The sequence below is a fragment of the Schistocerca serialis genome, chromosome 7 (assembly GCF_023864345.2).
Source record: "Schistocerca serialis cubense isolate TAMUIC-IGC-003099 chromosome 7, iqSchSeri2.2, whole genome shotgun sequence".
Classification (NCBI taxonomy): Eukaryota; Metazoa; Arthropoda; class Insecta; order Orthoptera; family Acrididae; genus Schistocerca; species Schistocerca serialis.
Window position 1 is genome coordinate 167787379 of NC_064644.1, and position 14032 is coordinate 167801410.

At 39.4% G+C, this 14032-nt stretch overlaps 1 protein-coding gene across 3 annotated transcripts in view; it reads right to left on the reverse strand.

Moving 5' to 3' along the window:
* LOC126412356 (tyrosine-protein phosphatase non-receptor type 9) overlaps positions 1-14032 on the reverse strand; it is a 796012-nt gene that overhangs the window by 36197 nt on the left and 745783 nt on the right. For all 3 annotated transcript variants that reach the window (XM_050081912.1, XM_050081910.1, XM_050081911.1), the window contains 2 exons: positions 11314-11467; positions 734-932 (listed from right to left, as the gene is read on the reverse strand). In XM_050081912.1, the coding sequence (XP_049937869.1) occupies positions 734-932; positions 11314-11467 (353 nt within the window). The remainder of the gene's footprint in view (positions 1-733; positions 933-11313; positions 11468-14032) is intronic.

A 14032-nucleotide genomic window follows, 5' to 3' on the forward strand; every position in this document is an offset into this window, starting at 1 on the left:
AAGGAACTTGAGACATAACCACCATGAGTCAGCTCTCTTCTACCTCTTCAAAGTAATTTTCAGATATGACATTCAAAACAATCTCTCACAAATCCCTGCCAATGGCACCTGTTTTAATCATGTGACTTTCCCATTTTAAAGATGGCAACTGAAGTCTCCCAATGTCTCTCCAGTTTCAGAGAGCCTCTGCAATACTGAAAATTTGAGAAGGGGAAAATGGGCTGAAGATGTGAACTGAAATTTGTGTCAGGGAGGCCACTGGACTTAGGTAGTCTGTGCAGATGTGGTAGCCACTAAGCTATAGTGGTTCAAATGGCTCTGAGCACTATGGGACTCAACTTCTGAGGTCATTAGTCTAGAACTTAGAACTAGTTAAACCTAACTAACCTAAGGACATCACAAACATCCATGCCCGAGGCAGGATTCGAACCTGCGACCGTAGCGGTCTTGCGGTTTCAGACTGCAGCGCCTTTAACCGCACGGCTAAGCTATGGTGGTGCAGTGGTTAGTGCATCTGCCTAGTAAGCAGGAGACCAAGATACAAGTCACGTGAGTAGCACAATTTTAATTCATTTGTTTGAGCTTCTATCCTTATCAAAGAATAAAAAATAACATCAGATACCTTTTGAACAGCCCTCATACTACTACTACTACTACTACTACTACTACTACCACCACCAACACCATTCCAAATTTTAAAAAAATAATCAAAAATGAGGTTATCAAATCATACCTTGCATGGTTGAAGGAACCTTCAGGCATTCTGGACCGAATTTCTGTGTAGTCCTGAATGAGGCCAAGGCGACCCTTTGTCCTAACCATTTCTACAAACTGCTCCAGAGTTGTGCCCTGGCTGATATCACAGTGCAAGCTGTCATCATCAGAGAATCCACTGCTTGCAGAGGATGGAGGAGGGGCGGGTGAGGAAGCACCTGCATCAAATGCAAGTGAACATGAATAAACATTAATCTGAAACAAATCCAAGTGAAGAAATTTTTCTGCATGTACAATATTAAGCAAAAATTAACTTTTTCATTAAAAGCTTTATAATATGTATCAGTATTACAATATCACTCAATAAATATTAGTCATGATTTATATCATAAATATAATTACACTGATGGAAGTAGAAAGTATTACACTATGAAGCACCAGTTTGATCTTTATGAAACTTTGTTAAGATGTTCATTTAAGTCATGATTCCATTCTGAACAGACATCTGTCATCTACATCAGTATGACATGCACTACAGGCAGCAATATACTCCTGTAATCATTCTGGCATGAACACAAAGTCTCCAAATGTCATCTCAAGGAATTTCTTTCCCTGTTTGAAACAAATGCTATATCATCTCATGAGGATTGTTGACTGGAGGCTGCTATGAAAGTATACGTCTTCCCACCACATCCCAGACCTGCTCTATAGGTGTCAGATAGGCCATTCAAGGATCTGTACATTCATTATGGCACATGTGGTATGAGTTACAATGTATAGGCTTGCATTTTCTTGTAGCACGCTATTTGATACCCTGATCATGAAGGGTATAATGACAGTTTATCATTCTTGCCAGATACTGGTGAGCATTCAGCCTTCCTTCAGTTACCAAATTAATTCTGTTCTTATATTCAGTAACTCTAGAAGTAGTACAAGGCTACTAATTCTTCAGAAGAAAATCATTAGAAACATGTGTGCTGCTCACAAAAATGAGTCATGTCACCCATCATTCAAAAAATTTAAAATACTAACAATTACTTCATTTTACATTTTTCAAATTTCTATTTTTGTAAATAATAATCAACATAATCTTGAAAAGTTTCATTTTAAGCATAGCTACGGTACTCGTCACAAGGAAAACTTCACATCACTTAGAGCTTTATGCTCAGATACCACTGTACATGGGGCTAAAAATATATAACAAATTAAAAGGATGAAACATATTAACAATGGACCTTGATTTGCTGAAAAGTTTACTCCAAAATATTTTAATATAGAAATGTTACTAAACCATTGCAGAATTCATGAAAGACAGTGTAACACTTTGAACAGTAAAAATCTATAGCTAATATTTCTGTGTTGTCTGTGTTGTCAACAAAGGAAATAGGTAAATTGTTAATTTATAGTAAATATTGTTGTGTTGTATTTATTGGCATTATTCTTAAAATAGTGTAAAAAGAATTTCTGTAAATCATTACACATTATATTTTTGCTAAACTTGATGTGCCTCCTGTACAACAGATCATATGATCTGTACAATGTATGTAACGAGACTAATAAGTTATATTTTACATTTTACAGCTTCCCAGACTATGATTCCTGAGTAGGGGAAGTATGTGTCTCAAGAACTGCTGCTTCCACTTAACACCACAGAATGCCATTCAACTGCCCAGTTGTTTCTGGCTCTACCACGTGCATCTCTACTTTCTATGGGATACTGTCAGTGGTAAACATTTACATTCACATCTGAATCTGTACTCTACAACTACAATGAAGTGTGCAGCAGAGGGTACTTCCTGTTATACTAATTGTTAGGGCTTCTTCCTGTTCCATTTTTGTATGGTGCACAGGAAGAATGACTGTTTAAATGCTCCTGTGCACACTGGAATTGATCTCATTTTGTCCTCATGATCCTCACATAAGCAATACATAGGAGATTGTAGTATATTCCTAGAGTCATCACTTAAAGTCAGTTCTTGAAACTTCGTAAGCAGGCTTTCTTGGGGTAGTTTGCATCTGTGCAAGTCTCTGAAAGTTCAGTTTCTTTAGCATGTCTGTGACACACTTCCATATGTCAAACAAACACGTGACAAAAAGTGATGCTCTTCTCCATATACACTGAGTATCCCCTATTAGTTCTATTTGGTATGAGTCCCACACACTTGATCAGTATTCTAGGAAGAGTTTCATGAGTGATTTCTAAGTAATCTCCTTTGAATATGTTTGCATTTTTCTAATATTTACCAGTAAAGTGAAGCCTGGCAACTACTTTACCAGTGACTAAGCGTATATATAATCATTTCATTTCATATGCCTATGCAGTTTTATAAGCAGATATTTGTACAATCTGACTGACTCCAACAGATATTCCTCTCAAAGGTTACTATGTTTTTTTCATTTTGTGAATGGACAATTTTACATTTTTGAACATTTAAAGTAAGTTGACAATCTCTGCACCACTTTGAAATCTTATCAAGATCTGAGTGAATTTCTGTGCAGTTTTTTCAGACAGTACTTCATTACAGATAACTACACCATTTGCAAAAAGTCTGAGGCTTCTATTAATATTGTTTGCAAGGTCATTAATATGCAACATGAACAGTAAGGGTCCCAATACATTTCTCTGGTGCACAGTCATTTCTAGATCTGTCCCTAACTCCCTATCCAAGATAACATGCTGCATTATCCCTACCAAAAATCCTCAGTCCTCTCAAAAATTTCACTTGCTGCTACATATGAGCATAATTTTGATAATAAGTATAGATGTCGTAATAAGCCAAAACATTTGCAGAAATTGGGAAGTACTGCATTTACATAACTGCCTTGATACATGCATTTAAGGATGTTGTGTGAGAAAAGTGTAAGTTGGGGTTTCACATCCACAGTGCCTGGCATGGAGGAAGTCATTCTGTTCAAGATCTCAACCGAGCTTTCAGTAATTTGTTTCTAGTGGGTCATGATATCGCTCTGCCTATAACTTCTGTCCTGATTTCAGCTGTTGTCTGCTGACTGTTCCTCAGAGTCCACTTTATCACCACTCATATTGCAGTCATTGCACAACAGCCAACCGTCCATGTGACCTGTTCATATGAGGCTCCCATCTACCACACACAAATCATTCAATCTTTCTCAAAGTACAAAAGATGGTGATAAGCGCATGTACATGATGGACAGTGTAAATCTATTACATTGGTGCATAAGTTTGTATCATTTTTCAATAACTTTAATAAACACAACAGATATACATAACAGAGGCTTTAGCCATCAATAACATATTCTCATTCATTATTTACAACAGACTACTACCAATTCTGGGGTAACTTTTTGATTCCGCAACTACAGAAATCATGTGATCTTGAGACAAAAAAATTTATCAAGCCATGTTTGGAGTGCATTTTCACCCAGAAAGGAAGTTCCTTGAAGGTTATTCCATAGAGAGCAGAAAATGTAAAATCTGAGGCCATGAAATCAGGTGAATAATGTGGGTGCAGAATGACTCCTGTACAGTGTTTTTTGTCAGTGTAACAGAATGCAGGTGGGTGTCATTGTGGAGTAGCATCACTTCAGGCAGCCTTCCTGGTCATTATTATTGGACTGCATCTGCAAGACATCTCAGTTGTTGACAATAATTATCAACAGTGATGGTTACACTTTGGGGAAGCAATTCTTAGTACACCACAATGTCGCTGTTCCACCAGATGCACATCACTATCTTTTGTGGATCCATGCAGGTCGTTGTACAGGGAACTGCTGTTTTGTTTGGGCTCCACAATTATTTTTTCATTCTCATCACCAGTAATGATACAGGATAGGAATGTTCAGTGTTGTTCATGAGCCAACTCACGGTGATCAAGCAGAGATGCACATATGGTCAGCTGCTAATGTTTGTGATTTTAGCGAAAAGCATGCAGTGCCCATACAAACAATTTTTCAACCTTCCCCATTGTATGCAAATGTCACATGATGGTGGAATGATGACAGTTCATCACATTTGCCAGTTCCCAAGTACAATGACACGGATCATTATTGAGTAATGCATTTAAACGATCTTCAAGCCCCAAAAGACTTCCTGAATGTGGACAGTCACTAATACCAAAATGATCCTCCTTAAAATGACAAAACCACTTTCTTGCTGTGCTCTGTCAAATGGCATTATTGCCAAACAACATACAAATGATTCTGGCTGCCTCTGCTGCTGTCACCCCTCCATAGATTCTCCATTTGGCACTCCATTTTCTGGCAAAAACAGCTCCACTCACTATCTCCACATGACTAAATGACAACATGTGAACTCATATAGGAACAGTCAACTACAAGTAAAAAATGACAATCAATAAATAAATCATAGCAAATGGAATACCAACACAAAAAACAGAAACACTAGGAACTTATGCACCAACCTAACGGTAGAGCGTAAATCCGGCATCATATTTATGAGTGTTACTGTTGTTTTCAAGCTGTGAGTGATTATTGACAACAAATTTCTTAAGGGAATAAGTTCACTGTGGGGCTGTTTGTCAGTATCCCCAGTGTTATAACTTCAAGTTGAACAAATATATTTCAAGGAAGATGCAATACATGAAAGTCACAGATCAAGTAAACAGAGTAAGACGTGTGTACACTTTAACAGTCAAATCATAACTGAGTCCAAGTCTAGCGGCCACTGGCTGGCTGGCCACTTAGGTGGCGCTGTTGCTGAATGGCTGGCAGACAGCGAGGCGTAACTGCGTGGCGGCACTTTGAAAGATCGGCGAGTCTCAACACTTTTCCCCCCTTTGAATTTTTTGTACAGGTCTTGATGGAGGTGGCCTGTAGATTGCTAACGTCCATAGGTGTTGTTTGACTGGCCGTAAAGTCTCGAGGAGGAGGCTTCCCGTACAGATGGAAGTGTCCCCGATGACAACAGGTTGAGATGACAGGAGACGTGGGTGTCGAATCTGCTGGGGCCCCATGCACCAATCTGCCCATTGCGGCAAGTCCAGTTGTTATAACAGGAGACATGGGGGATGTGTCCGTGTCCGTAGGAGAGGGAGGTGAGTAGAGTTGCTCCGACAGATGATGGTCATCTGGTTCTTGCATGGGCACGTCTCCTGGTGGCGTCAGTTCTCATGCTGGCAACGATATGATGGTGAGAGGACTGCGTTGTGAGTAATGAGAGATTCCAGTATCCCGAGCATCAAGTAGAGCCGAAGGTGGTGTAGCGGCATCTGGAACAGGCGTTGCCAGCACAAGGGGCCGAAGCTGGTCCGAATGACACACTGCAACACCCGTGTCCATCTGGATTCATATAGGCGTTGGCCACAGTGTCATAAGATGTGGCAGGGACTCCATTTTGGCCGCCTGCCATATCCCCATACCCATACAAGGTCGTCGGTGGTGAACCGGCCAAGCGAAGGCACCCGTGGCAGTGAGGTGGAAGGCCGCAGAAGATGAAGTAGCGTGCGGAGCTGTCGGCTATGTAAGATCGGCAGGAATGGAAGAGAGAGCATCGGAAGGAGTGGAAGAGCTAGCAGGCCGAGGTAGGTGGACTGCAGCCTTGGCAGCAGTGTCAGCAGCCTTGTTTCCAGTCAGACCTATGTGACCATGAACCCACATAAATATCACAGCAGCCCCCTAAAGAGCGAGCAAGTGGAAGCTTTCTTGGACCTGTTGCACTAAAGGATGGACTGTGTATTGCACACATGGGTTCTGAAGGAAATTGAGAGAATTAGAGCACATGACACAATTAAAAAGCCTATTTCACCAGATGTACTGCATGGTCCGACAGAGGATGATGAGCTCTGCTTTAAATATTGAGCAGTGTTCTGGAAGCTTACACTGAAAATCATTGGTGCCAATGACAAAGGCACACCTGACACCGTCAGTCTTTGAGGTACTATCACCAAGTTCTGTGCGAAGGTCAAGAAACTTACAGCAATAGATCGAATACAGAGTAGTTTCCTTATGAAGTGAATGAAGTCCAAGATGAACATGGGTCTCCACATGAAGCCAAGGTGGTGGAGGGGTCATACCCACTGGGAATGTGGTAGGGTAGCATGAAGTTAAGCTGCCACAGCAATAGCCGGAAGTGAACTCTGGGAGGTAGCAAACAAGGATGTCCCCCATAATGCCAATCAAGGAAGTCATCGAAGGAGGAAGCATAGGATGGGTGGCTGGGCAAGGCAGAAAAATGGCATGCTTACCCGCTGAGGAGATGCTGTCGGTCTGACAGCGGTAGTTTGGCAGCTTCTGCATAGAGACTTTCATTCAGACTAGTGTAAAAGGCTCCAGTGACCAAATAGATTCCATGATGGTAGATTACATTAAGACTGCATAAGGTGGACGGACATGCAGATGCATAAATGAAATACCCATAATCTAATTTCAAATGGACAAGGGATCAGTACAAACAGAGGAGGGTGGTCTGATCTGCTCCTCAGGAAGCACCACTTCAGATATGTAAGACACTGAGGGACTGGGTACAATAGATGGCCAGGTAAGACTCTTGGGAGGACAAAGGTAGTTTTCTATCAAGCATGAGCCCCCTGAATTCTGTAGTTTCAACAAATGGAAGAGCAACAGGCCTATGATGTAAAGATAGTGGAAGGAAGCCATAGTGCCACCAGAAATTCATACAATCAGTTTTGTCAGTTGAAAAGCAACAGCCACTGTCAATGTTTCACAAATAAAGATGATTGGGACATTGCTGAAGACTCTGCTCAAGGAGACATGTCTGTGGAGAACTGCAATAGATAGCAAATCTGTCAACAAAAAGGGAACCAGAGATGCCCGGCGGGAGGCAGGCTATAATAGGGTTAATGTTATAGCAAAGAGGGCAAAACTCAGGACTAGTGATGCGACAGACCTTTGTTTCTGCTTCCGCAAATGCGGAATTTGTGCACATTTTTTCACATCCGCTTTCACATCTTTATATTGAAAGTTTATCGAAAAATTCAGCAATGGTGAGATTGTTGATGCGGCTGCTATGCACATGGGAGTTCATTGAGTGGAGTCTGTAGCAAGCTGATACGTGCCCATAGCAATTGTTGCGTTTATTGGATTATTATATACTGTCTCTGTTCATCGCCATCAAAGTGTAGTGTTTTCTCACTCGTCAATTATTTTGTGTTGCTGTATAGTATCACTATATTGTACAGTGTTTTTTATTAAATGCTTTTGTAGTGTAACATTATCTAAGAGTGCAATAATGAAAGCAAAAATAAGCTTATTTGGAACTATTTCACTGAGGTTGATGATTTGACTGCCAAATGCAAAATCTGTGACAAAGTAAATTTGCAAAAAAAGGTGCATGACCACCACATGGAAGAGTCATCTGACATCATGACATGTTGAGAAATTTGCAGAGTTTGGGAAGTTATATGAAGCTATCGGTGGAGGCAAGGAAACAAAAGGATAGTCAATATTTATAAAATACTGTAGTCGAAAAATGTTTCTAAGAATTTTATCTTCCAACTACCTATAGAAGAGTGATGGTACTCACGTAACTGTTTATGATTAGAACCACTACCAATCACGTTGCATATACTAATTAGAATGACAATTTATTTATTGCATTTCATTCTCCGTAAAGCATACCAAGTGTCAGCAACTTCTTTACCATCATCAGTTCTAAAGTAAACACTAATGATGGTAAAGAAGTTACCAAAACCTAGTACAGAGAATGAAGAATAAAATCCACTATTTATAAGTTAATGTCCTACTGAGAAACTGCAGCATGACTTATAAACTGGTTCAGAAACATTTCTTTTACAACTGTTGCTTTAGCTGGGCATGCTGCGAATTATTTACATGCCTTACTTAACAACTTGGAATTTTATTTTTGCATTGCTTGTTATGTATTTAATTTCTTGGGGTGTTGTACTATTTTTATTGTGTTGTCATTATAGATTTATTTTACTCTAACCAAATATGCTAAACAACAATTTACATTGCAACAGAATCTGCAAGTAATTGATTGTTGGGATTCCTCACACCGAAAGTCTCAAAAAATGGATTGAATAATTGCTGAAATGATTGTCATCCAGAACTTATCATTTAATTTTGTCAAGGGTTCTGGCTTGCACAGAGTAGTGAATGCTGTTCTCCCAAAGTATAAGATGAAAGGTCATGATTTTTTTTGCTTCATGTTTGTGTGATAACTTGTACATTAAGCTGGGAAGAAAAATAAAAAACAAAAAATACTTGAAGAATTTGAAAAAATTATGTTTCACAACTGACATATGGTCTCATCTACATTCTGGAACTTCATGACGTAGTTTGACTTCTTGTAGTATTTCAAAGGATTTTCACAAGATGTCTATAATTTTGAAATGTGAAGTTATGACTGGGTGTCATACAGATGACATAACATCAACAAAATTTGAAATGATATTCCAAGAATGGGGCATAAATCACCAAGCAGTGCTTTGTAATGTTCATATTCATGGATGTTACATCATTAAGGCATTGCAGTTGTCTGGCTTTGATGATGTGGATTTTGCAATACATCAGATACAATTTTGTATTCGAGCTGCTGTGGAATCACAGGAGTGGCTCCCATAACTTACTGGAAAAAAGGGGGGGGGGGGCATCCATTTAAATCATTCCTTGGTCACACCAACCAAGCTAGATTCAATGGGAACCTGCTTTATCTGTCATTCAGCATTGCCCAATATGGTAAAAATTGTTAAATATACATAAATGAATTTAATTTTATGGTATATCTTTAGTGTAAGTATTGAGTATTTTGTTTTTACAAAAATCCTATCTGTTAATTTAATTTCTTCTATTTCCAGCTGGAATAACATGTTCTATATTATGGAAAGATTTTCAAAGCTCAAGGATTCATAATTCTGTACTTAAATTCAAACCCAACACAGTGATTTGCACTGAAGACTGGATAAATGTTCAAAAATTTGTAGAAGCAGTGAAACCTTTTGATGAACTTACTGGAAACTTAAGCAGTTCTCAAGCGAGCATTTCATCAGTCATACTGCCAATTCAAGTTCTTGTGACCACTTTACAGCAAGAAGAAACAAAAATTGATACTTTAGAATGATTCCAAAATTTTACAAGAAAATTACATGAACTGAATCAGGCATGAGATTTGGAGAACTCACCAAAAACAATAAGTACACATTTGTGAAATTTTAAAATCTGCAATACAGGTCAAAATTTTTCAGTGGCATCATCACAGAGCAAGTCGAGTTCCAAATACTTAATTTGATGATGATGAAAGCCAGAAATCCAAACAAATTGTGATTTAACCACAGAATCTCAGTTAGAAACATCATTACAAATGTTAGAATTCTTGTTAAATATGAATGAATACCAGCAAGACCTGATGACAACTAACGAAAACGACTATCTGCTTTTGATACTACAATCAAACCTACAGGAGCACAAAAAGGAAAAGAGACTACCTCTAAAAGATGATCTGCTATTGAGGTGGAAACCAAATGGACACAAGTGCCGCTATCTATTACCACTAGCTCACCAGTATTTGTCTGCTCCTCCCACTAGCGTAGCCAGTGAACAGTTATTCAGTGGTGCTGGCCTCACAGATGAAGAACACTGAAAGAGACTGCAGAGTGAAAAAGCAGCAAAATTGCGTTTTGTTAAGTATAAATGGCCATTGATAAATTTTGAGTATTAATGTAATTAAAAAATTGTGTTTGATAAGAATTGTTACTTTTTTCTTAATGTATACACTTCTGCTTCTGGATCCATTTCAGCTAAAATAGGCTTTTGACATCTGTTTCCAGCTTCTGCTTCTGTTATCACACTTCTGTCGCATCACTACAGTCAGGAGAGAGCCCTGAGGCACCCCATTTTCCTGGATAAGAGTGTCCGACATAGTATCGATGAAGTAAACTTGCAAGTAAAAGATGAATCTTTAACTTACTTTAAAGTTTACTTCATCAGTTTTTGAAGCAACTGAAGTAGCAAAATGATGTTTCCTAGTAGTATGGATGTGACCTTGTCCATTCAACTGCTTTCGCTACAGAATCTTCCTTCCCAATGTTTTCTGCTTTCATTCTGCTTATGCAGTATAAAAGTTATTGGTCCACTGCCATTCAAGAAGCCTTCACAGCATCACTAAGAAATCAAGCCTGCAGACACAAGTATATTTCAGCAAACACCAACCATAAGTTTTCTGTAGATATACATTTCTTAGGGCAATAATGTTACTGTATTGTTAACCAGTGATTGAAATCACTCAGTCAACACCCACTGTCTATCGAAGAGACATTCTTCATAAAAAGGAAGTTTTCATACTACTTTCAGATGACAGAATGATGAATTTTGGATGACATTGTATTATAAACCTTTTAGTTCTTTCTTACCTCCAACAACATTCTTTCAAACTTCTTGCTTCCTAATTCAGGGTTTATAAGGTGTTTTCATACAATGCAGTATTTTACATTCATATTCTTTCTTACTGTTTGCCATCTTTTGCATGCTTCTGATGAAAGAATTATTTTAAAACTTCCTAAATCTACTGGTGTAACAACACGAATCACTAACAAGCATTGTAAGCCACTGTAGTTTCATAACCTCACGCTGTTGCTAGTGAGTTTGGTCACAGTCGGAGAGTTGAAGTGCTCAAAAATTACTCACCACCACTACTGGAGTGCTGCCATGCATCACCATTGTCGAGCCCTCTTCCAGAAGTTATATCCAACTCCTCTTCCTCTTCCTCTGGCCCAGAAACTGGCGAGTTACCTCCGCCCGCTTTTACCACAGCTTCAGTAATCCCAGATGTCAGCTCAACCTATTGAGAATGGAAATGCACACTATTTGAATTTGTGTTGAAAATTGGATAACAATAATACAGTTCAGTGATGTAACTACACATTTTACCACACAGCAGCCATAATAGCAGCTAGGAGGAGAATGACAGTCCTCACTCATGCCATTTCTTTCTGACATAACTGCCAATAACAATCCTTTCCCTTTACCTGTTACAGAAAATGCATACTGTTGTCACAATTTCAGAACAGACCCTTATGGCTGACATAACTCAGCTTGCTTAAGGTCAGCAGGTGGTTGCTGAAGCAATGAATATAGTATTTGCCTCAAGGATTCTAATTTCTGTCAATGTGCAACTGAAGTAAGTCATTGTAGTGGGTGCAGTATGCAGTTAAGTTGCCATTTAAAACCTCTTTGAAGTATGGTTCATACATCATTAAAACATTTACACAGCTAATACAGCCACTTAAAAAATAGAATCTGAAAATCTGATTACCTAAGAGTATTTACAAAATTGCCCATATTAAACTAAATATGAAATTATGAAAAATCTTGAAACAACTAGGTAAGATCTGGAGGATCCTCCTCCCCTGCTCCACCCCCTTGCACCTGTGCACGTGTAAATCCCCCACATACATACACACTCTGCCCTTCATTAATAATTGCCACAAAAATAATGACAAGATTCAAGAATATGTAAAAGTCAATGTGAAATGCACATACATGATGAAATAAACACACAAGCAATGTACTGTACCCACATGGAATTATATTTTTAAATTTTGTCCTGCAGACTATGTGAAATGGTTATCTGCATGCAGATACAGCCCTAATTGATTAGTCTCATCATGAACAATTGGATTTATCTAGGTGGTGTATTAAATAACACAGGGCAATGACAAAGTGCAGTACCTATTGCCTTTCTGCTTCAAACCATCGCAGTTTTATCTTAAAATATACAGACAATGTGATCTTGGCTTTTGAGTGTCATTTGATTTCACTGTAATTTGTATGATATATTTCTTACAGTTCAAACACCAGAAAATCCAGGATGGAATAATGCAATATTATGAAAAGGATAGATTACCAATCACCATATAGCAGAGATGCTGAGTCGCAGTTAGGCACAACAAAAAGACACTCTAACAAACTTTTTAACAGTCTTTTCTTGTGCCTATCATGTGGGACCAAGCCTGCTGGGCCATGTGAGATGACTCTCTGGCTGCCATCCATGGCACACGTGGTCCCAGTGGTCCTGTCCACTGTTCCTCTCAAATCACACATCCCTGTACATCCACAACAAAATTTCTGTGGAGCATATATACAACCAAGTGTTCACCCATAACTACTACCCTTCCAACCTGAACATTCAGCAACATGGTTCACGATCATCAACTTCATACATCACACCCATGGCATCTTCAATGATACTTCTAAGTTTATGGACTTACTAATCAACATATGGGAGCACCTCCGTATCATCAGCAACATCATACAAGCATCTCTGGCTGATGGCAAATTCAACACCAAGGAAGCAGCATTACTGCAGTGATTTGCCAATACAGCAGAGTAACACTTGTGACACACAATTTACAAGGAAAGTTTGGGCAACAGGACACCATACCAGCATTGACCAACTTGACTCTCATGCCAGACAGCATGCTATGGCTCATCAGACTACTGCCTCAGATACAGCTGGCAATAATCTGACATGAAAGCAAAATGGTGGAAAGAAAATTAGTCTGGCTGACACACTTTTTGCTATTCAACAGCAATGTAATACACAGATGTGACAGACAACAATGTCTCCTGCCAGTGCGTGACTAGCAGTCAATGGAACCCAAGCAATTACGTACCTTACACAAGTGGTGTCACTATCGCCCAATATGAGGGCAGTGACCTTTGGCCAGCCACAACAGCCAAGCACATGGCAGACAAGAACATTCTTCACAAAGGCGATCCGATGTGACTAGGACTGTATTTCACGTAGACTGAAGCACAGACAAAATTTGTACCAAGGCTGGAAATCAAACCTGGGTCTCCTGCTACCCAGGCAGGTGTGTTAGCCACTAAGCCACTGTGGCACAGTGGGTCACATAACTGCACGTATTACCCTATCATGCCTCCCTCCACAATCCAAGTTCTCATTGCCGCAAGCAGGAGATTCGGGTTCAGTTCCCAGCCTTGGTACAAATTTTCAATCACCATTTCAGACTGTATACATAAAAGCATATCTGTATGATACCAGTAAAGTCTCTAAAATTGTGTCATGTCATTTGTATAAGTACCTGCGCCTGAGTTTCAGGCCAGATCTCTGATTTACATTCGATGCTGAGTGCTATTCCAGAACATGGAGAGCCTCGGTGATTCTGTTCGTGTGTAAGGGGGAATTTAAAGTAGACTGGAGTGGCAATGGGAACTTGGATCAAGGAGGGAAGCATGCCAGGATAATCTGTGCAGTTGTGTGAATTGCTGTGCCAAAGTGAATTAATGGCTAATGCACCTATCGAGTAAGCAGGAGACCCAGGTTCGATTCCCGGCCTTGGTACAAATTTTTGATTGCTGCTTCAGTCTGTATACATAAAAT